Source organism: Staurois parvus, unplaced genomic scaffold (genome assembly GCF_062004578.1).
Source record: "Staurois parvus isolate SC_StPar_1 unplaced genomic scaffold, SC_StPar_1.0 ptg000549l, whole genome shotgun sequence".
In the NCBI taxonomy this organism is placed as follows: Eukaryota; Metazoa; Chordata; class Amphibia; order Anura; family Ranidae; genus Staurois; species Staurois parvus.
The window spans coordinates 8,789,623-8,811,659 of NW_028318345.1; the positions used below are offsets into that span (position 1 = coordinate 8,789,623).

General features: G+C 41.9%; 1 protein-coding gene across 7 annotated transcripts in view; it reads right to left on the reverse strand.

The window, feature by feature from the left end:
• PRUNE2 (prune homolog 2 with BCH domain) overlaps nt 1-22,037 on the reverse strand; it is a 380,051-nt gene that overhangs the window by 71,199 nt on the left and 286,815 nt on the right. For all 7 annotated transcript variants that reach the window (XR_016315157.1, XR_016315158.1, XR_016315156.1 and 4 more), the window contains one exon: nt 2,125-2,301. Coding sequence is in view for 4 of the 7 variants with exons in the window: in XM_089691098.1 (XP_089547224.1) it covers nt 2,125-2,301 (177 nt within the window). In the remaining 3 variants the exon portion in view is untranslated. The remainder of the gene's footprint in view (nt 1-2,124; nt 2,302-22,037) is intronic.

The following is a 22,037-nucleotide window of genomic DNA, read 5'->3' on the forward strand; positions in this document are numbered from 1 at the left end:
CCCAGCAAAGTCTCAAGAGCGTGATTCCAGGAGACAGGCAGTTAGTCTAGATCTGGACAGGGCCATAGAAGGTTCTTAAGGTTCTTAACCCATCAGCAGTATCTGCTCCTTTGTGCAAGGAGGAACAGGATGTGCACCGCCAGAGCCCTACAAAATGGCCTCCAGCTGGCCACTGGTGTGAATGTCTGTGACCAAACAATCAACAACAGACTTCATGAGGGTGGCCTGAGGGTCTGACATCCTGTAGTTGGCCCTGTGCTCACTGCCCAGCACCATAGAGCTCGACTGGCATTTGCCATTGAACACCAGGATTGACAGGTCCATCACTGGTGCCCTGTGCTTTTCACAGATGAGAGCATGTTCACTCTGAGCACATGTGACAGATGTGAAAGGGTCTGGAGAAGCCGTTGAGAACGTTATGCTGCCTGTAACATCGTTCAGCATGAACGTTTTGATGGTGGGTCAGTGATGGTCTGGGAAGGCATATCCATGGAGGGACGCAAAGACCTCTACAGGCTGGACAATGGTATCCTGAAATCCTGGGACCCATTGTCAGACCCTTCACTGGTGCAGTGGATCCTGGGTTCCTTCTGTGCACTACAAGACTCAGTCTCATGTGGTGAGAGTATGCAGGCAGTTCCTGGAGGATGAAGGAATTGATACTATTGAATGTCCCCCACGCTTGCCTGACCTAAATCCAATAGAATACCTCTAGGATATCATGTTGTGGTCCATCTGAAGCCATCAGGATGCACCTCAGATTGTCCAGGAGCTCAGTGATGCCCTGGTGTAGATCTGAGAGGAAATACCTCAGGACACCATCTGTCGTCTCATCAGGAGAATGGCCCGACGTTGTCAGGCATACATACAAGCACGTGGGGACAATACAAACTACTAACTACCATTTTGAATTGCTGCAATGAAATTTCAGCAAAATGCATAATTTTTTCACTTTAATGTTCGGGGTGTCTTTGAATTCAGTCCTCTGTAGGATAATAATTTTAATTTCCATCAAATGATGGGGCATGCTTACTTTCCTAACACATTACCTAGTCCATATCAGTATAGAACACCACTTATGCTGTGAACAGGATATTCCCATTTGGGTGCTCTAAGCAGATTGCAGAGATTTAAAAAAAAAGGATTCCTACCTTTTTCTGCTCTGAAGATATAGCTGTTTGTTTGACCATGTCCTGGCAGAACTGATTCTAAATAGGAGGGTCTGGTTCATTATAAATACCTGGTGTACTCTCAGTGTTCTGATGATGACAGTTGCAGTGGCTACATCCTTTTAGAAGTATTTAACCCTTGGGGAGTATCTCACTGAAATTCCTTTTGAAGTTCCGAAAACTGACTTGTATCTCAGTGCAGATTTCTGGGAAAATCAGTAAGCCAGTCATACAAGCAGGAAATTACATTTCTGGGTGCGTTCTGTACACCACCTCCAGGATGCTATATTGCATTGAATTTTACAGAAAACTACAGTGGTCTCGGATTGAAAAGTAAAGGCAATTTTTATTAACAATAAATTACAATATGGCTTGCCTAGAAAATGCTTTTTGTTCATCATGGTTCCTATTGAAGACAAATTATTCTGTAGTTTCAGTGAGTGCACATTTTGAGTTCACTGTAGCATTTACCTGAAAAATAAAATCTTTGAGGGGACATTCTCATTTAATTGATTGCTCCTCATTTGAACTACTAAAAAGGAATGAGAAGCATTCAGATGATGTCACTGAATACAAAAACTTTATTCCACAAAATTACAAAATGCCAGCCCCTACCTGTGAACTGCCAACTCTGCTGCATTTCACCCAAGGAGGGCCTAATCGTAGTGCTATGGTTAAGCCCGCCTTGGGTGAAACACATAAGAGTGAGTAGTCCACAGGCGGGGTCTGTCATTTTCGGTCTGTGGAATAAATTTTTTGTATTGAGTGACGTCATGAGAGTATGGCTGTGCCTGCTGTTCACACTGCATTCAGAACATAGACAGCTCCCTTTGGTTCAACAAATGATCTCCAGGAGGTTGAGAGTACAGCTTTATAGAAGAAGACAATTTTTCTGCTACTAGAAAGGAAAATTTTAATGTACACAAATGGGATAAGTTGCATACAGTTTGTATACCTCCATGCGATATCACTTTTTTGTAAGGTTCAATAACTTTCATGTTAATTCTTTGTTCCTGTTCCCCGATGATGACAGTCCTCCATAGCTTGTTATCAGCTCTCTCCTCTTCTGCTGTATACTCCTCGATAGAGTCAAAATTCTGTTGCACTGAGTGCCCAAGTGCCGGTCGATCATCTGAATGAAATAAAGAAGATTTTACAACAAAGAAGCAAATGCTGTATATCTGAAAACTCAAGGAAACAGATACCATTGGGCATAGTAGAGAGTAAGCGTTTGAATGTTAATATGCGTAATGTTTCAGCTAGCTGCAGGAATTTTTTAAAGGGCTCACTGTAAACGTAAGGGGGTTGAATCACACTGATTTTCCCTTAAAAATACACTTACTGGTGCCTTCAATGTTTCATTAACCCCTTGATGCCGACGTCACACAAATATGCGGCCTCACAGAACTGGGCTTTTTTCTGTGGAGCCACATATTTGGGTACCTGTCTTTGTGCTGGGGGTGCGCCGCACAGCACACTCCCAGCACAAAGACCGGGGTGTCACTGAGAGCCCTGGGTCCCGTTCTAACGATTGGAATCCGGGACTCCCGATTCCGGGTCACATGATCGCTGTGATAGCCTCTGATTGGCTACCACAGTGATCAGTCACTGTACAGCCCGGCCCCTAGTTTTTTTTTTCTTTCTATGAATGGAGGAGAGAGATACATTTTATATCTCTAACTTCTGGCATAGAAGGAAAAAAAATGTGTTAAAATAAATAAATATTAAAAAAATAAAACAAAATATAAAGAAAAAAATACCTAGATCAAGGTTTGATCTAGTTCAGTGCCAGGGTAAGTGTATGGGTCAAGGTCAGGGTCAAAGATCAAGATCAAAAGGTCAGGGTCAAAGGTTAGGTTTTTTTTGGGGTTTTTTTTAAATAGTATTAGTGTTAGTTAGTGTCAGTGTGTTTTTAGGCAAACAAAAAACAAAATGCGCACTATAGTTTCTGGGCTGTACTACAGGTACAAACAACAAATAACATACACATATATGGTATCGCTGCGATCGTCAAGAGCTGGAAAATTTATTTTGGGTTGTTCATTGGTGATAGGTTATGGTAGTAACAAGAAACACACAACTAAATTTAAAAAAAATTATATCCATTACCATTTACCACCAAATGAAAGTCCAATTTGTCCTGAAAAAAAACAAGGCATAATTCATCTGGATGTACAAAGTAGTTGTGATGATATGTACGGTTTTACTAACACATGTCAACGTTATAAAATTGTGCTTAGACATTAAGATTTGTTTTACTCTTAGGCGTGAAGGTGTTAAATAACAAAGCCCCCCCCCCAAAAAACTTTTTTCTTGGTGCCTCGCTTTTTTACTCCTGTTCTTGGCATTATTTGGGGCGTTGATTCAGAAAATTACATTGGCTACACTGCATCAGCTCTAGTTTCTTAGATATGGTCAAATTTATATAATTGTTTAGCCAGTTTTTTAAAAGATCTTGCTGATTATAGTTACATAGTTAGGCCTCATGCACACTAGGTTATTGTAAAACGCTGTTTCTTCTGAATGAAAATCAGCTTTAAAAGCTCACTTAAGTTGCGTTTTTTCAAACCAGTTTAGCAGACTTTAGCAGCATTTGGTGTTTGGGCATTTATTTATGTCATTGGCCAGAATTTTAATTTATTCTGGCTATTGAAATGAATAAACACCATTGCTAAAGAAACCTTGTGTTTAGGCATGTTTAGGTGTGTTCTGCCAAAACTCTTCTGCCACTAAGCACAGCTAACAACAACAACAACAGCATGTGTGTATGGATAGGATAACATGTAAGGGAGTTTGGAGGTAGGAAAAAAATGCCAGACACCCCTTGGAGCAGCTGTAAAAATGTCCAGTGTGCATGAGGCCTTAACCTCCCTAGCGGTCTGATTATATCCATATTTCTGTGCTCAAAGCGGTACTTTTTTTGCATGGAAATATGTATTTTTTTTAATTGTAGGCCTGTAATTTTTAGGAATAACTCACTGAAATCTGTCCGAACAAGAGTCTAGTAAACATCCCGCGTATGATAAAACTTGAAACACGAAATCATAAATTATAATTTAATAAATAATCATAAAAAATAGTAATATAATAATAAATTTATTTCAATAATATAATCAAATCAAAAACACTGAAATTTGAAATATAGCGCCAAGTTCGCACATTACTGAGCTTAGTTTAAATATTGTTTTCAGTGTCTGATGATGAATTTCCCCACGAATCATTATCACTCAATTCTGCAAGTGGTTCTGATTTACTATCGCTGTTCTCTAGCCGGTCTAAAACCACTTTTGACCTAAAGGGACGTTTTTTGGACTCCATGGACGTTTCTTGGTTTCCAGGCAGCAAGAACAGTAAAAATTTAGGTAGGGCACAGGACAAAGCACTAGGGACAAAATGTATGTGAAATGGTTTGATACAGTAATGTTTTACTATGTGATTTTAGTGAATGTCACTTTTTGTCATTTTCAAATTTCCCGCCGTTCTGTCCCACGCTCGCAGGGCACGGAACCCAGATGACAGATGCCGGCATCCGCCGGAGGACATTGCCGGGGACACTGCAGGAGGGACATCGTGGGAGTGCAGGACAAGGTAAGTGATTGAGGGATCGCGGAGCAGCGGAGCATGGTAAGCCCGAGTGTAGCTCGGGGTTACCGCTTGTGGTACTGAAACTTTACCCCGAGCTACACTCGGGAATACCGCCAGGGAAGCTACAGTGATTGTAAAGGCTCAAGGTTTTTTACCTTCATGCATTCTAAGCAGGAAGATAAAAAACCTCCTGTATGCAGCAGCCTCCCCCCATAACTTACCTGAGCCCCAACTCAATCCAGCAATGTGCACGAGATCCTAAGCTCTCCTGTGTCTTTCCATTCTCATTGGCTAAGACAGAAACGGTAGCCATTGGCTCCCGCTACTGTCAATCATAGCCACTGAGTAGAGAGCAGAGGGCGAGGCATGCTTCATGTGTGAATAGACACACAGAGCAGCAACTCGACAGCAAACCTGCTCAGGTATCCCCATAGCAAGCTGCTTGCTATGAGGGCCCTAGGCAGGAGGAAAGGGCCAGGAGCACCAGCCGAAGACCCAAGAAGAGGAGAATCGGGGTTGCTCTGTCCAAAACCACTGCACAGAGCAGGTAAGTATAAAATGTTTGTTATATTTAAACAAAAAAAAAATCTGTCTTTAATATCACTTTAATTTGGTTGAAAAAAGACACAAGTCCATTCAGGTCAGCCAAAAAAATCAAAACAGACAAATAAAAAAACTACATATACACTATCCTATACCCACAGTTGATTAAGAGGAAGTAAGGCAAAACCCCAATAAAGCATAATCCAATTTCCTCCAGCGGGGGAAAAATATCCTTCCTGATCCGCCAAGAGGCAATCGGATATTCTCTGGATCAACTTGTTCTTCTGTTATCTAGTGTGTGTTATTGCATACAAATTAGCAAATATAGTGAAAGTGTTTTATTACTTCCAACTGTAATTTTACATCAGAAACACTGGATTCTAAAGTGTAAGTTATAGATTGTATTATTGTTCTGATCGTATAGGAGGTATGTGTATATTGCCACACATATTGTTTCATTTCTGCAGATCGTGCACTGTAGACGTTATGGCTACTTTTTAATGTGTTTCTTTCATGCTACAAGGAGATTAAATAAAACACTTCATCATTTGATGCGCGAGATGGGCAGACAGAGCGAAGAGTGGTATATGGCATTCATGCTGTATCTCAAATACTAGAGCCGATAGAGAAAAACTTGTGCCATTTTTGGAATCAGCAGGTCAAATATGCACAGGAACAGGTCTAATATTCGAAGCACCAAAATGTGTGTTGGCCTGTGCAATCTTCTAAATCCCAATAAATTGGAAATCTACCCCACCCCCACAATAAGTAAATGGATTAAATGATAAATTCAGATTTTCTGGCAGAATTTCATTTTTCATAATAAATAGAAGTGTTTTCCAATGCCATTTCTGGCACAGCCATCCCAATGTGCTTTTCTCTCACTTACCTCATCCACATGATGTTTACTATTTTGTCAGTTTATTTGACTGAACAGATTTTCAGATTGCATCATTTCCTAGATGATATCTCAGCATTCCCTTTGTGTAGGCCACTTCCCTGAAGCCTTCACTTCGTTGTTGCATCACAGAAGGGGGTGTGATAGGGTGTGTTCACCACTCTGGACCACACCTCCCTCATGACAATACTACCTTCCTCCCATCAGCTATGCAGTACAAGGGCCTGTCTGGTTTGATACCAATTTTATAGATTGTCCAGGTGTGTCCTCCTATTCCATAGCACTGGTAAATCTAAAGGAAATTGTACAGAGATTGTACAATCAGAACATAGTGTATGGCCATCTTTCTACAAATACATAGGATGGAGACACTCAGTTGACAGGCCTTGTTCACATTTCCACATAGTGAAGACTCACATTCCCATATGCGTTTGTTTTGGGTGTTTTGGAGAGTTTTCACTCGTCACACATAGGGAAGTCCATTCGCATGAACGGGCTGCCATAAATGCAACAATTGTCCCAGAAAAGCTCCAGAACTTTTTTTGGAGAGGAGCACTGTGCGTTACCGCAGTTTTTGGTGTGTTGCTACACTTGGGCTGCCTTTAGCATGTAATACCAACACAAACACAATGCACATTTGCAGTGTGTCTCTGAAACGCATGGCAAAGTGTGCATTTTCTGTGCAGTCTGCCATGCGTTCGGAAACACAGAGATGTGAACGGAGCCACATTGTTCTGTGTAAATGCACTAATTTTACTTTCGGGCCCCATTCACACTGAAAGTAGCAGGAGCGTACATTTTTTGGCTTGTTTTTCCAGTGACACACATAGGACAGTCTGTTGATATCAATTGGTTACCCTACATGTGGCAAAGTAGCTCATGGGACATTTTGGCATGGTGTGAGTTTTTGTACTGCACGTTTTGCTGCATTTGTCACCCTTTTTTTTTACATGGCAAAATGTGTGCTTGTTTCTGTGTTTGGTGTGCCATTAACAATTAATGACACTGAAAGTGCAACTAGTTAATTTTAGGTGTATAAATGTGGTCATACACTATGCAATATCCTTTAGAGTTACCAAAACTATAGAAAATTCACATTATGGGTACTCCGTGACAAGGAACTGTCTCCGTCTAGGTCCATCAAACAGGAATAGGAGGATACAGTATCTAGCCAATTGCTCTGTATCCAATCAAGCAGGCCCTTGCTCTACTTCAGGGGTGTCCCATGGGCCGCATGCTGCCTGAGCCCATCTGAAGGGACGCTGGGGTAACCAGGTAAATGCACTTGGGAAACGATCCTGAGGATGCTGTGCAAAATAGTTGATGGGTGAAGGGTGTGTACTAGTAAGGTCAGTGCAGGATGTGTGTGCTAATGAGATCAGCTGGTAATCTGTTTCCTGATCATACTGACTCCTCTGTCTACATTCCAGGAATTCAAAAAGCTTGCTAAGAAACTTACCAAGGGCTAAGGTAAGGCCTTTTTCCTAAGATCAAAGAGAGCTTGAATAATTTTGCAACTGATGAGCATTAATGGTATATTGGTGCATAGGGGATCTGGATTTTTTTAAAAGCAAGTGAACTTAGCCTTTAAGTCTTTAAATCACATAATGATAATGGGAGAATTTACGCTTACCATCAGAAAACAAGAGGATTGTTTTGGTACGCCTTGATTTTACTGGACCTAATTAACATTCTCAAACAAATACAAAAAAATCACTTGAGCATACCACTGAGTAGGCTCAGACATAAAATACCAGATTTCCCCTCCTTTTTTGTTTGCTTTTGACTGTACATGAACTAGTGTCTGGACTGTGCTCCAGGTGACTTTTGCGATCACTTTCCTGACTCACTCACTTTCCTTTGAGTGTCTCACTCAATGTTTATGACCAGTGTTCTTTACCAACCTTTATATTATTGAACCTGCAATTCTCGACTGATGACTCAAACTGAACATTACTATTCAGTGCTGTGAAAAAGAATTTGCCCCCTTACTGATATTTTTTTTGCATGTATGTCACACTTAAATGATTCAGAGCATCAAACAAATTTTAATATTACACAAAGATAAGCTGAGTATATACAAAATGCAGCTTTTAAACAATGATTTCTTTTTTTAAGGGAAAAAAGCTGTCCAAACCTGCCTGGCCCTAGGTGAAAAAGTAATTGTCCTCCCTGGCTAAATCATGAATGAACTGTGGTTAACCACATTGTTTGGAAAGCGGAGTGAAATGTAATTTGCCACACCCAGGCCTGATTTCTGCCAGACCAGATGAATCAAGAAATCACTTAAATAGAAGCTCTCTGACAAAGGGAGGCACACTAACAGATCTCAAAATCAACACATCATGCCGCAATCTAACGAAATTCAAGAACAGATGAGAAACAAAGTCATTGACATGTATCAGTCTGCAAAGAGTTACAAAGCTATTTCTAAGGCTTTGGGGCTCAAGCAAACCGCGGTGAGAGCCATTGTCCACAAATAGAGAAAACTTGGAACAGTGGTGAGCCTTCCCAGGGGTGGCCAGCCTACTAAAATTACTTCAACAGCACAATGAAGACTCATCCAGGAGGTCATAATAGAACCCAGAACAATATCTAAAGAACTGCAGGCCTCACTTGCCTGTGTTAAGGTCAGTGTTCATGATTCAACAATAAGAAAGCGCCTAGGTAAAAATGGCATTCATGGGAGAGTTCCAAGGTAAGAGCCACTGCTGACCAAAAAGAGCGCACATTCTCATCTCACAGTTGCCCAAAAAAATCTTGATTATTCCGAAGAATTTTAAGCTCATATTCTGTGGACCAATGAGACCAAAAGCTGAACTTTTTGGAAGGTGTGGATTACATCTGGCGTAAAACTAACAGCATTTCGTAAAAATAACATCATACCAACAGGCAAACATGGTGGTGGTAGTATGATGATCTGGGGCTGTTTTGCAGCTTCAGGACCTGGAAGACTTGCCATAATTGATGGAACCATGAATTCTGCACTCTACCAAAAAATACTGAAGGAGATTGTCCGGCTATCAGTTTGTGACCACAAGCTCAAGTGCATTTGGGTTATGCAGCAGGACAATGATCCGAAACACACCAACAAGTCCATCTTTGAATGGCTCAAAAAAAAAATTAACCAGTTCCTGAATGTGCTATAGCCAAAATACAGCTACAGTGTGGTCAGCTAGTTTTTGGGAGGGCATCCATGGACGTCCTCCCAGAACCACATCCCCGACGCACCCCCTGGGACACGCACTGTGGGAGCCGTGATATTTGTGTCCTTCGGACACAGCTGATCACACGTCCGGGTAAGGGGCCAATCAGAGCCGCCTTTTACCATGTGATCAGCTGTGTCCAATGACAGCTGATCAAAGTATAAATAGGAAATGCCAGTTATCGGCAGTCCTCTCCACATACTGATAGCGCGCAAGGAGAGGAGAGCTGTTAAGCGGCATTTCTCAGAAGGGACATCTACACTGATCATCAGGGCACTGATCTTTAGTGCCCTGATGATCGGTGTAGCCCCATCAGTGCTCATCATTGCAGCTAATAGTGCCCATCAGTGTTTTGTATCAGTACCCATCAGTGCTGGCCATCAGTGCCTCCTTGGTGCTGGCTGCCAGTGCCAGTCAGTGCTGGCTGCCAGTGCCAGTCAGTGCTGGCTATCAGTACCCATCAGTGCTGGCTGTCAGTGCCTCCTTAGTGCTGGCTGTCAGTGCCCATCAGTGCTCGCTGTCAGTGCCCACCAGTGCTGGCTGTCAGTGCCCAGTGATACCTGTCAGTGCCCATCAGTGTCGCCTATCAATGCCCATCAGTGCAGCCTATCAATGCTCAGCAGTGCAGCCTCATCAGCACATATCAGTGAAGGGGAAAAATCACTTATTTACAAAACTTTATAATAGAAACTAAGAAAAACTTTTTTTTTCCAAATTTTTGTATGTTTTGCGTTTATTTAGCAAACAATAAAAGCCCAGTGGTAATTTAATACTGCCAAAAGAAAGCTCTACTTGTCTCAAAAAATGATAAAAATTTTGTTTGGGCACACTGTTGCATGACTGCAATTGTCATTCAAAGTGCAACAGTGCTGAAAATTGGCCTGGGCAGTAAAGGGGTAAAAGTGCCCTTTAGGCAAGTGGTTAAGGTTTTGGAGTGGCCTAGTCAAAGTCTGGACTTAAATCCGATTGAGATGCTGTAACATGACCTTAAACAGGCTGTTCATGCTCGGAAACCCCCCCCCCCAATGTGACTGCATTAAAACAATTCTGCACAGAAGAGTGTGCTAAAATTCCTCCACAGCGATGTGAAAGGTTCGTTGGCAGTAAACTCTGGATTGCAGTTGTTGCCACCAAGGGTGGCACAACCAATTATTAGGGTTAGGGGGCAATTACTTTTTTACATAGGGCCAGGCAGGTTTGGACAGGTTTTTTCCCTTAATAAATGAAATCATTATTTAATAACTGCATTTTTTATTTACTCAGATTATCTTTGTGTAATAATATTATTATTATTATTATTATTATACATGATTTATATAGCGCCAACAGTTTGCTCAGCGCTTTACAAAATAAAGGGAAGGCAATACAGCAACAATACAGTTCAATACAAGAGGGTTAGGAGGGCCCTGCTCCTTGGAGCTTACACTCTAAGACAGAGGGGCTGGTGGTACAAAAAGGTAAAAACTGTGGGGGAGAGACTGGTAGAAGGAACAAAAGATTCTGTTATTAGCTGAATGCAGGATGGGCTTCCCTGAAGAGGTTTTCAGAGATCATCTAAAAGTGGGCAGAGTAGCAGATAGTCTGATAGATTTGGGGGAAGCTCTGGAGAAGTCCTGGAGATAAGCATGGGAGGGGGGGACAAGGGAGCTAGAGAGTAGGAGGTCATGGGAGGAGCTGAGAGGATGGTTTGGTTATATGTGATTGTTAATGTTTTGAATTTTATTCATTGGGCAATGGGAAGCCAGTGGAGGGATCGGCAGAGAGGGATAGCAGATATGGAACGGTTAGTAAGGTGGATGAGTCTGGCAGCAGCATTCATGAGAGACTGAAGAGGGGATAGCCAGCGATTAGGTAGGCCAATGAGGAGGGAGTTACAATAGTCAAGGCAAGCGATAACAAGGGTGTGAATAAGTTGCTTAGTGGTTTCCGAGGTTAAGAACAGGTGTATCTTGGAGATGTTGCGGAGGTGAAGTCTACAAGATTTAGACAGCGATTGGATTGGATGAAAGGACAGATGGGAGTCTAGGATTACACCTAGTACCCTGGCATGAGGGGAGGGACTGATGGTTGCATTATTGATTTAGATGGAGAAGTCAGGGGAGCGGGCGCGGGCTGGAGGGAATAGTATGAGCTCAGTTTTAGAAAGATTGAGTTTAAGAAAGTGGAGTGACATCCATGCCGATATATCTTTTAGTAGGTTAGTAATGCGAGAGGAGACTGAAAGGGTGAGGTGAGGAGTAGAAAGATAGATTTGTGTGTCATCAGCATAGAGATGGTACTTAAAGCCATGGGAGTTTATCAAGTGACCAAGGGAGGAGATGTAGATGGACAAGAGAAGGGAACCAAGGACAGAACCTTAAGGGACCCCTACAGAAAGAGGAAGTGGAAAGGAGGAGACAGAGTTATAGGTAACGCTGAAGGAGCGCTGAGATAGGTAGGAGGAGAACCAGGAGAGAGCAGAGTCTCAGAGACCAAGAGAGTGGAGGTTTTTGAGGAAGAGGGGATGGTCAACCGTATCAAAAGCGGCAGTGAGGTCAAGTAGTAAAAGTACGGAGTAGCGGCCATTGGTTTTAGCAGTTAGTAAATCATAGTGAGTTTTAGTAGGGCAGTTTCAATGGAGTGTAGTGGGCGAAAGCCAGACTGTAAAGGGTCAAGAAGGTTGTTGTCAGTGAGGTAGGAGCTCAGGCGATAATAAAATTTGTTTGATGCTCTGAATCATTTAGGTGTGACAAATTTATTTAGCTGTGTTGCAGAATTGTGCTTAGGCATTTAGATTTGTTTTACCCTTAGGTGTGAAGGGGTTAAAGAGAAATGTTTTCAGGGATCGTCTAAAGGTGGACAGATTAGGAGACAGCTGGACAGATCAGGGTAGGGAGTTCCATAGGATGGGAGAAGCTCAGGAGAAGTCCTGGAGGCGAGCTTGGGAGGAGGTAACACGGGAACTATAGAGCAGAAGGTCTTGGGAGGATCAAAGAGAGCGGTTTGGTTGATATTTTGAGACCAGGTTGGTGATGTAGCTGGGGGCAGAGTTGTGGATGACTTTGTAAGTTGTTTTTAGTGTTTTGAGTTTTATTCGTTGAGCAAGCGGAAGCCAGTGGAGGGATTGGCATAGAGGGGTAGCAGACACTTAAAGTGAACCTTTTGTAAAGCCTAGTACACAGGGGCCAAATGTTGGGCGGAATTGGCCGGTTCAATAAAACGATGCTCTGCTGTTATGAATAAGCGAAACGCATTAACTTCTCTCTCTGTACTTCTATTCTGTGTGCTATGCATTTTTATACATGCTTGTGGGAGGAATCAATAAACTGTATCACGTCCCAGTGGAGTGCACAGACATCCAATTCACTTGAGGATGCTCTGCTGCTATGGGGTGCACTGGTGTTACAGGGTGCACAGGATGCTCGGATGCTGCAGGGCGCACTGGAGACATAGGGCTCACAGATGACACAAGATGATCTGACACTGTGGGGCTCACTAAAGAACTGTAGCAGGAGGTTTGGCTGAAGTGTAGTAGCACATTGTTTGAATGCCAAGCCACATGTCTCTTTACAATTTAAGGTAGCACTAAACAGGAGAACTGCCTCCTGATTGGCTACAGCACTGAGCGAAACCTGAAAGTGCTGCTGAACGTGTGCAGGAGGAGAAACAAGGCACTGGATTGCAAGAGAGGTAAGAGTGACAACAGTTAGCATTGGCAGAATAAGATGTCAGCAAGAGGCTTTAGGACACTTTACCTCTGCCCTATAGCAGTTTTAATGCTACAGGGCAGCTCTCCTGTGCAAAATCACATATATAGACGTGATTTTGCAGTTCCACATCATGGGGGTGTGCGCGCACCGGCGGCGGACCACTTCTGCTGTGAACTGTCACAGCAGAAGCCGCTCTGTGAGTCCCAGCCAACAGATCTTCACCGGAACCCCCAGATCGTCAGGCAGGGAGGAAGAACAAAGCTGTGAATATGTTTACATAGGCACAGCTCTGTTGTGACGGGAAAGTGATCGATGGTGTGTCCCTGCAGAGCCTGTGTGTCCTCTTGTACCCAGTCATCTAGTGTACACCAAGCACATAGCTAGGCACACACATAACCCTTTGATCACCTTAGATGTTAACCCCTTCCCAACCAGTGTCATTAGTACAGTAATCGGTGTATATTTTTAGCACTAATCACTGTATTATTGTCATTATTGTCTGTATTGTCATTATTGTCTGTATTATTGTCACTGGTTCCCACAAAGTGTCAAATTGTCCGCCACAATATCGCAGTCCCTCTATAAGTCGCTGATTATGCCATTACGAATATAAAAAAAAAATTGTAAAAATTGCAGTATATGTCCCATCGTTTATAGATGCTATAACTTTTGTGCAAACTAATCAATATACGCTTATTATCCCATCATTTATAGATGCTATAACTTTTGTGCAAACTAATCAATATACGCTTATTGGAATTTTGTTTTACCACAAATATGTAGCATAATACATTTTGGCCTAAATTTATGAAAAAATTAGATTTTTGGATATGTTTTATGGTAGAAAATAAAAAATATTGGGTTTATTTTAAAACTATTGGTCTTTTTTTGTTTATAATGCAAAATTAATTTATCCAAAATCAAAAAAAAATTTTGCCTTTAGTTCTACTTTAAAAAATTTACTGATATACACTTTCTTTCTGTTCCTCTCTCTTATCTCTTTCTCTCTTTTGTACGTGCCAAATGCTTTAACAACCTTTCTAACCAAATGGTTGACTCTTTGCACTCGATTTTGTGTCATGTATTATGGCTTTCTGTTGCTGGTCAATAAAAGCAATAGCAGTCTGTCATCAAAGGTGTTAGTTCAAATTTAGTGCAAACTAAATTGTTGGCACTAAGTGTGAACAAACACATTTTTAAGGTTGTAAGAGAGTGCAACAGCACCTTAAGAATGACATGTATGGACAAGCTGCACTAATAAATATCTTTCCGATGTACTTATTTAGTCCTATGTGCAGAGAAGAAGGTCAAATAAAATCAAACAAAGGAGAAATTGTGCGCATAGAAAGAACAGAATTGCCAAATTAGAAGGGCCACTGATTTGTCTGCTATTCATAGTTAGTCTTTCAGACAAATATTGAAATACTCTTTTGTTCTCAAATTCAGCATTCCTTGGCATGCTGTACATAAGAGTTGACAAGCACAAGCAGATTTATACATTAGATGTAAGATACAGATGGAAATACAGTGGTTGAAATAAGTAAATCTTTAAAGCTGAACTTCAGGCAGATACTGTAAAAAAGATGTATGCGGTTATGTATGTATTAAAAAAAACATTGTGGTGCCTTGTTTTATCTATTCCTTTGCCTGAGTAAATGGACAGCGCTATATAAGTACCTGAAATAAATAAATAGGATAAAGCTGATTGCTGGCTGAAAAACAACAATACAGTACTGGGATAATGCCTGCAGCTGCAAGCATCATCCTGGTATAACCCCTGAAAATCCAGCAATGTACCAGTATGTCACTGGCCCACAATTGGGTAACGAAGCACCATCAATTTTGGTGTGGATTAATTTAAAAAGGATTATGTACCTTTCTGGGAGATTCTTGTATGTAGGGCAGCCCACTGAAATGAATGGGCTGCCTTAAATGGTGCATAAACGCGTGTGTACCATCGCAAAATTGTGCATAAACAGGTATGGACCATCGCACCTGCCTAGGTGTGAACAGAGCTTAAAGCAGATCTCCACCCCCCCAAGCAAAGGGAGGATAGTGCACGTCATTTGCCTATGCAAAAATTGTAAGGGGGGGATGAACTTCTTTGTTGACAAAAAAAAAAAATAGTGCACTCCCTGTGTAAAGGAGTGGAGGAAGAATGGAGAGGAGGAAACTTGGATATGAGGGTCAAGATCCGCTTTAACACAGCAGTTTTATTTTTTTTATTTCCCCTGTAACATTGATTTTTTTCATTGATGATCCTGCCTGCAGATCTGTTATTCATCTTGCTTCTTTAACAGGGTGACTTTGCAGTTCATTTTGCATTAGAATTGCAAAGCACTGTCACCCTGTGGACAGGGTAGTCCTAGATAAACATATAGTTTTAAATGGACTTAAAAGTAGTTCTAAAGTCAAAACCTTTTTTTACCTTAAAGCATTCCCCGCATTAAGGTAGAAAACGTCTCGGTACCTGTTCCAGTGCTGTCCAGGCTGCAGCCCACCCCTTCCTTCTCTTCCTGTTCTCACAAATACTCTGAGAACAGTGGGAATCATTGGCTCCTGCTACTGTCAGCCAAATCTTGTGAGGAGGGAGCCGGGCCGTGCTGTGTGTGCCTATGGATACACACAGCCCAGTTTAGGAGTGCACCTGCATGACTTGCCAGTAAGCCAGTAAGTTAATTTTCAATTTACTTTACCACACCAAGCTGTCCAGACAAAGGAGCAGTTAGAGGGTTAACAAACCATTTAACACTGACAGAGGTGCTTACAATGGTCAGCTTTTATTCCAAAAGGAAAAAACAATGTTTGCTGTAAGTATGTAACTGGCTGTATCAGCCAGAATAAATGCCTCAAAAAAAGAAAACTAATGCAGCCAGCACATCTAGGGATTGGTAAGCTGCAATATATTACATTTCTGTTTTTGTGTTTAATACCACTGCTTTCTGTCCACCCTATAGCAGAAGTACTGCTACAGGGCAGCACAGGTGCGCAAAATCAGGTATATATATGTGATTTAGCATTTCCGGGTAGGGGGCGCTTCGCGGCCGTGCCTGTCAATCATCTGGTCCCAGCCAGCGATTACTCGCCGGCACAAGTGATTGCCGAGCATCTCCGACAGGTGGGAGAACTGTTTGTAAACAAAACAGTTCTCCCTATCAGCTCGTGCGCACTGCTTTGCATGGCTGTGTGCACAGCCATACAAAGCAGTGTGCTTACAGTGAAGCGCACGCACAGCCCAGTATGCAAAACAGCACACAGTTAACCCTTTGATCGCCCCGCATGTTAACCCCTTCCTGCCCAGTGCTTTGGTCTAAATTTATGACGAAATTAGATTTTTAAATTTTTTTACTGGACATGTTTAATAGCAGAAAGTCAAAAATAGTGTTTTTTTCTCAAAATTGTCAGTCTTTTTTTTTTATATCGCAAAAAATAAAAACGCACAGGTGATCAAATACCACCAAAAGAAAGCTCAATTTGTGGAAAAAAAGGACGTAAATTTAATTTGGGTGCAGTGTTGCATGACCGTGCAATTGTCAATTAAAGTAACACAGCGCCGTACCGCAAAAAATGGTCTGGTCAGGAAGGGGGGTAAATCCTCTGGAGGGCAAGTGGTTAAACTCAGTATTAATATAGTAGCAACATTGATGCTCAAAGTTGGATAACAGGTTCTCTACATATTCACACACAGAAAAAATGTGTTAAGAAAATACAGGAAAGAAAAACTATCTTTGAAAAATTATTAATATATAGGATTTATATAGCTCCAACAGTTTGTGTAGAGCTTTACAACATGAGGGCAGACAGTACAGTTACAATACAATTCAATACCAGAGGAATCAGAGGGCCCTGCTTGTTAGAGCTTACAATCTAAAAGGGAGGGTCAAGTGATACTAAAGGTTATAACTGTCGAGATGAGTTGATGGAGAAAGTGAAAGTACAGTTGTTAGATGGAGCCGGGATAGGATTCTCTGAAGAGAAGGGTTTTCAGAGATTGCCTAAAAGTGGACAGAGTAGGAGATAGTCAGTCAGACATATTACGGTAGGGAGTTCCATAGGATGGGAGAGGCTTGGGAGAAGTCCTGGAGGTGAGCATGGGAGGAGGTGACAAGGGAGCTAGAGAGCAGGAGGTCTTGGAAGGAAGGAAGAGAAAAATTTGATTAGTAATTTCAGACTAGGCTAATGACGTGGCTGTTTGTAAATTGTTGTTAGTATTTTGAATTTAATGTATTGAGTGACCAGAGGCCAATGGAGGGATTGGCAGAGAAGGATAGTAGACACTGAATGGTTGGTACAGTGGAAGAGACTAGCAGCAGCATTCATGATAGACTGGAGGGGGGATAGCCTATGTAGAGGTAAGCCAATGAGGAGGGAGTTGCAGCAATTGAGGCTGGAGATGAATTAGAAGCTTTGTGGTGTCATTGGTGAAAAATGTTTATCCATCAGATAGCTTTAAGGCATTTTTAGACTGACATTATTTTATAAAAAGGATTGACTCTCTTGTGACAATCATTAAATGTAAATATTTATAAAGTGAGGTAAAGAACAGGGTTGGGCAGGGCTGGGCCCACGCAGAGGCATAACAGGCTTCTGCCTTGGGCATTGCAGTGGGTGGTTCATCTGGAGCTTTTGGCTCCTTCATTTAATTTGCAGGGCTCAGCTGTCAGTTTGATAACTGGGACCTGCTCTTTGTATGTCCTGTTTCTTGTTTCTTTTCTTTGATAGATACATATGTGTGTGTATTTATTTATTTATTTATTTTACCAAATCTTTGACTCCAAGGAAAGAAAGTTTGAATAGGCATGGTATGTCCAACTAAAGAGACAAACAAGTCTACAGCCTGAGTCTTCTATAGAACCCCCTAATTTCAGGGAAAGGGAGGTCCATAATAATACGAATGCTACCTGATAGAAAATAATATCTTAAATAACGTCTTGGAGATGTTATCTCAGCAGATAATCCAAATGGAGAGAGAGAAAAGAAACTCATAAGCAAGGAAATACAAAAGACTAATAACATTGTACCCTTTCAAAGAGAGGGAGAGTGGGATGAACAAAAACATCTGTAGAAAAACAGGAATAGGCAAGGATGAAGATATATCGTACACCCACTGGCATACAAGGACTTCCGGGCTAGAAGGATGAGAGTTAATCCAATTCACACATAATTCTATGCGACATAAAAAAACTGTAAAGGGCAGGATCCTCCATAGAGGAGCAAGGGGCAAAAATATTAGTACTAACACTATGATTTTTAGCTTTATAGAGAATAGGAAGAGGAAGGAATGTAAGGAGACCCCATCAGAAGACAATAGTTCAGTCATAGGAGAGAATTTATTTTTCCATAGCCAGGTCCTACAAAGGCCTCTGAGCTAACACTATCCGCTATTCTGGAACAGTGCAGTCATAAATGACACACCTAACTATGACCAATGAATGCCACCTGTTCAGATACAGAAGTTCATAAGTTTTCCAGAGGTGAAGAACTAGCAATCTCCAAATAAGATCCAGCAGAGGTCATGACCAGCAGAGGTAAAAGACTGACCAACAGAGGGATCCCCCATTGACTGTGTGTTCTGTAAAACCGGACTCAAGAAGTCGGCAAGTGCTATACTTTGGGAGAATGTAGGATGAGAAAAAAATAAGGATTAGGGAGAGCATGGCAAAAAATGGACCTATGTTAAATAAAATTCCCCAACAATCCCATAAATCTCTAAAAGGTAAGTGACAAAGGTCCACAATGGGTGTAGATGATAGGACTCTCAGCTTAGCATGAAGTGCAAGCAACTAGGATACTGATTCCCTTTAGTGAAGGTTTCCACAATGTACCACAATGAGGATGTCAGGGAAAGGTACTTTTGTGTGGACATAAGAATCAGTGCCATAGGTAGGATCCAGAACAACTGAAGGCACTTTAGGTAAAGAAGCAGTAGGAACTGTTAACCATTGATCTTGCAGGCCACAGGTTCAAAGGTTCCTACTGCAACATCAGTAGGGAATCCGAAAAGTCTGTTACTGAAATCCTTGAAGGTAAGATCATCATCAACCTGTCTGTTGATATGCTTGTTAAGGTGGTTGTCTAGAGTGTCTATAATGAGCAGAGACCACTTCTCTATAAATTCCCTTTCAAAGTGAAAAGTTCCTTCACATTATCAGAAAGGAGCCATGATTCCATAGGTTATTTCTAGCCTTCATGGTTTGCATATCAACTTTATTGAGAAGGTGTTTGCAGCCGTAAGTGTTCCAAAAATTTTATGTCAGGAACAGGCGGCTGATCTTTCAACTGCAAGGTAGAATATACTGCATCAATTAGATTATCAAGAAATCCTTGTGCATCTGGGTCATGGAAATTTCTGATATAGAGTCTCTTCAGGAGTAAACTGTAAAGTCTCTGAATCAGGGGCGGACTGACAACTCATGGGACCCCTGGGCAATAGGGGATCATGGGGCCCCTGTGTCCTTGCCCAAACTCAAAAAAGCCTATGAAAAAGGTACCAGGAGCATCTCATGGGGCCCCCTACTGACCCCGGGCCCTCGGCAGTGCTCGAGTTTCCAAATTGGTCAGTCCGCCCCTGCTCTGAATCTGAGATGGTAACAGGGGCCTCAGTGACATTTAGAGGTAGAAGTCAAAAATTTGATTCTGTTATGGATGATGCCAAAGGGTGCTTAAAACCTCCGCAAGCAGATTGCTTGCAAACATATTGTACGCATATGAGAGGTTTCAGCCTCATGCTGTCGAGCTGTGTAAAATTCCAATAAAGATGACTCTATAGTAATGTGGGTCCCAGGAACTACGTTATCTACTGAGAAATTGCCCTTGGTTACTATGGAAAAGTAAGAGTTGAGGTTACCCACTGCAGCTAGATTTTCCTCTGTGGGTCTTATAACAGACATATTGCACTATGTAGCAGGAGGCAACTAGGCTCAAATTGGCACAAAGCCTCATATACTCACAAACCTGAGCAGCTGATGCTAAGGAGGGTCGTAAGTGGCCAGAGGTGAGCAAGTCACTGTAGACAGGCAGTGGAATTAGACCAGAGATTAGAGACCAGAGATCAGATGACAAGCAAAAAGCACTTCAGAAACATCAGAAATATGCTATCTTTAGACTCCATAGAATTAAAAAAGTGCAGACTGAAGTACTTATCCAAGCGGATAATGTCACACTCAGTTTTCTTAGCCTTAACCATTATCAATGTAAGAATGTGGGAATTCTAAATTAGTCCCCAACAATGCCAATTGTGGGGTAGCTCCCAGTGCTTCAGCACTAGACCACAATAGAGGCTGTACCATGGTTCTCGACCTGGACAGCACTCTGCAGCTAATGAACACAGTACCCAAAGGCTTGGAAAGGGCCACAATCCAAAGCCAAGCACCCAAAGGTCACATTCTAGGCTAGCCTCACTATGTTCAGATAACTACTCACTATGTGAGTCTTCACAGACTTGATTCCACCAGAGGATGTGCCACAGCTCTGGACCGGTAGAGTGTTCTGCAGCTAACACAGTAGGCAGATGCCTGGAAAGTGCTACAAAGCAGAGCCCAGGCACGACCGCCAATATTTCTGTCCAGCCTGGTCTGGGTACAACCTGCAAAGCTGTTACTGAGCTTAAAGTTGAACTAATAGCTTATTTGTAGAGACTAGCACATGCAATCTCTAACCTCCTTGGCCACTTCCAGAAAACTAAAGCAAGACAGATTAACTTTTATTGCTTGCCAGCATCCCAACCTCCTGTAGGTGGCAGTGCAACTCAAATGTCTAAAAAAACTGAATAATCATGTGACCCTCAGTTAACATTAGGAAATATAATATAGCCACAATTCCAGGCCCTCTGACCCCAAAAGACAGCAACCCAGACTCCCCCCTCTTCCATCCCAGATCTGCCCATTCCACTTTCACATGACAATAACGGTCCATTGTTCTGAACATATTTAAGAACTATGTCACAAACCACATACACCACTGGTTCCCCAATGGGCCACACCATCTCAATCGCATTCACACTTCTCTCTAGAATGCTAACAGCTCATCTTACTTTTAAGAATGAGTGGGAAGAAGACTTACACATTTCTGTGAACAAGGACAGATGGGAAAAATACATTCTCAGAGGCATAAATTCCTTTAGCTCTAATATCCAGGAATTTACTTGCAAACGACTATTGAGATGATTTAGGACCCCACAATAACTACGAAACATTTTCCTGGAAACCACCAATTTATGGAGTTGAAAAGTATGGGGCGCTTCGGGGTCCATGCTTCACATCTGGTGGGAATGCTCCTTGATCACATCAAAACCACAACATTATTGGTAGACTAAGCAGGCCAAGCTCTACTACTCATACCTCAAACCTACCTACTATATGATACTGAGACCCAAGTAGGTCACTAGCCATCCACCTACTTAACATTGCAAAAACAGACAGAGCATACCACCCCTCACCATCACTGAATGTCATGGCAGAATTAATCAAGTAGAGAAAATAGAGAAAAATCAAGTTATTGCAAATGGATACCCATGATCCATACATACTGTACCTAGACTGTAACATTATTATTCAGCTTTACTAACACTCACATTTAACCAACCCTGATGGTCTGCAGACCCAAGCTTTTGACTGCACTTTCTAATGAGAGATTTAAGACTGCAGTTGATCTGAGAGCCAAACTATATACCCTGCTGCATTTTGCCTTTCTGACATTTCACACTATCCTGCCCACAGCTCTCCTGTCCACCCATCCTGGCCTTCTCCTTGGCACTGTATAACCTTTTCCCCTACCCCCACCTCTTTTCTCTCTCTCCCCCATAGTCTTACATATTTATCCACCTCTCCTCACCTCTGCCTTCACTTTCCTTCCACTCTCTGCCTTCACTTTCCTTCCACTCTCTGCCTTCCCTTTCCTTCCACTCTCTGCCTTGGTCTATATTCTCTCATCTCTATAGCTTACCTAC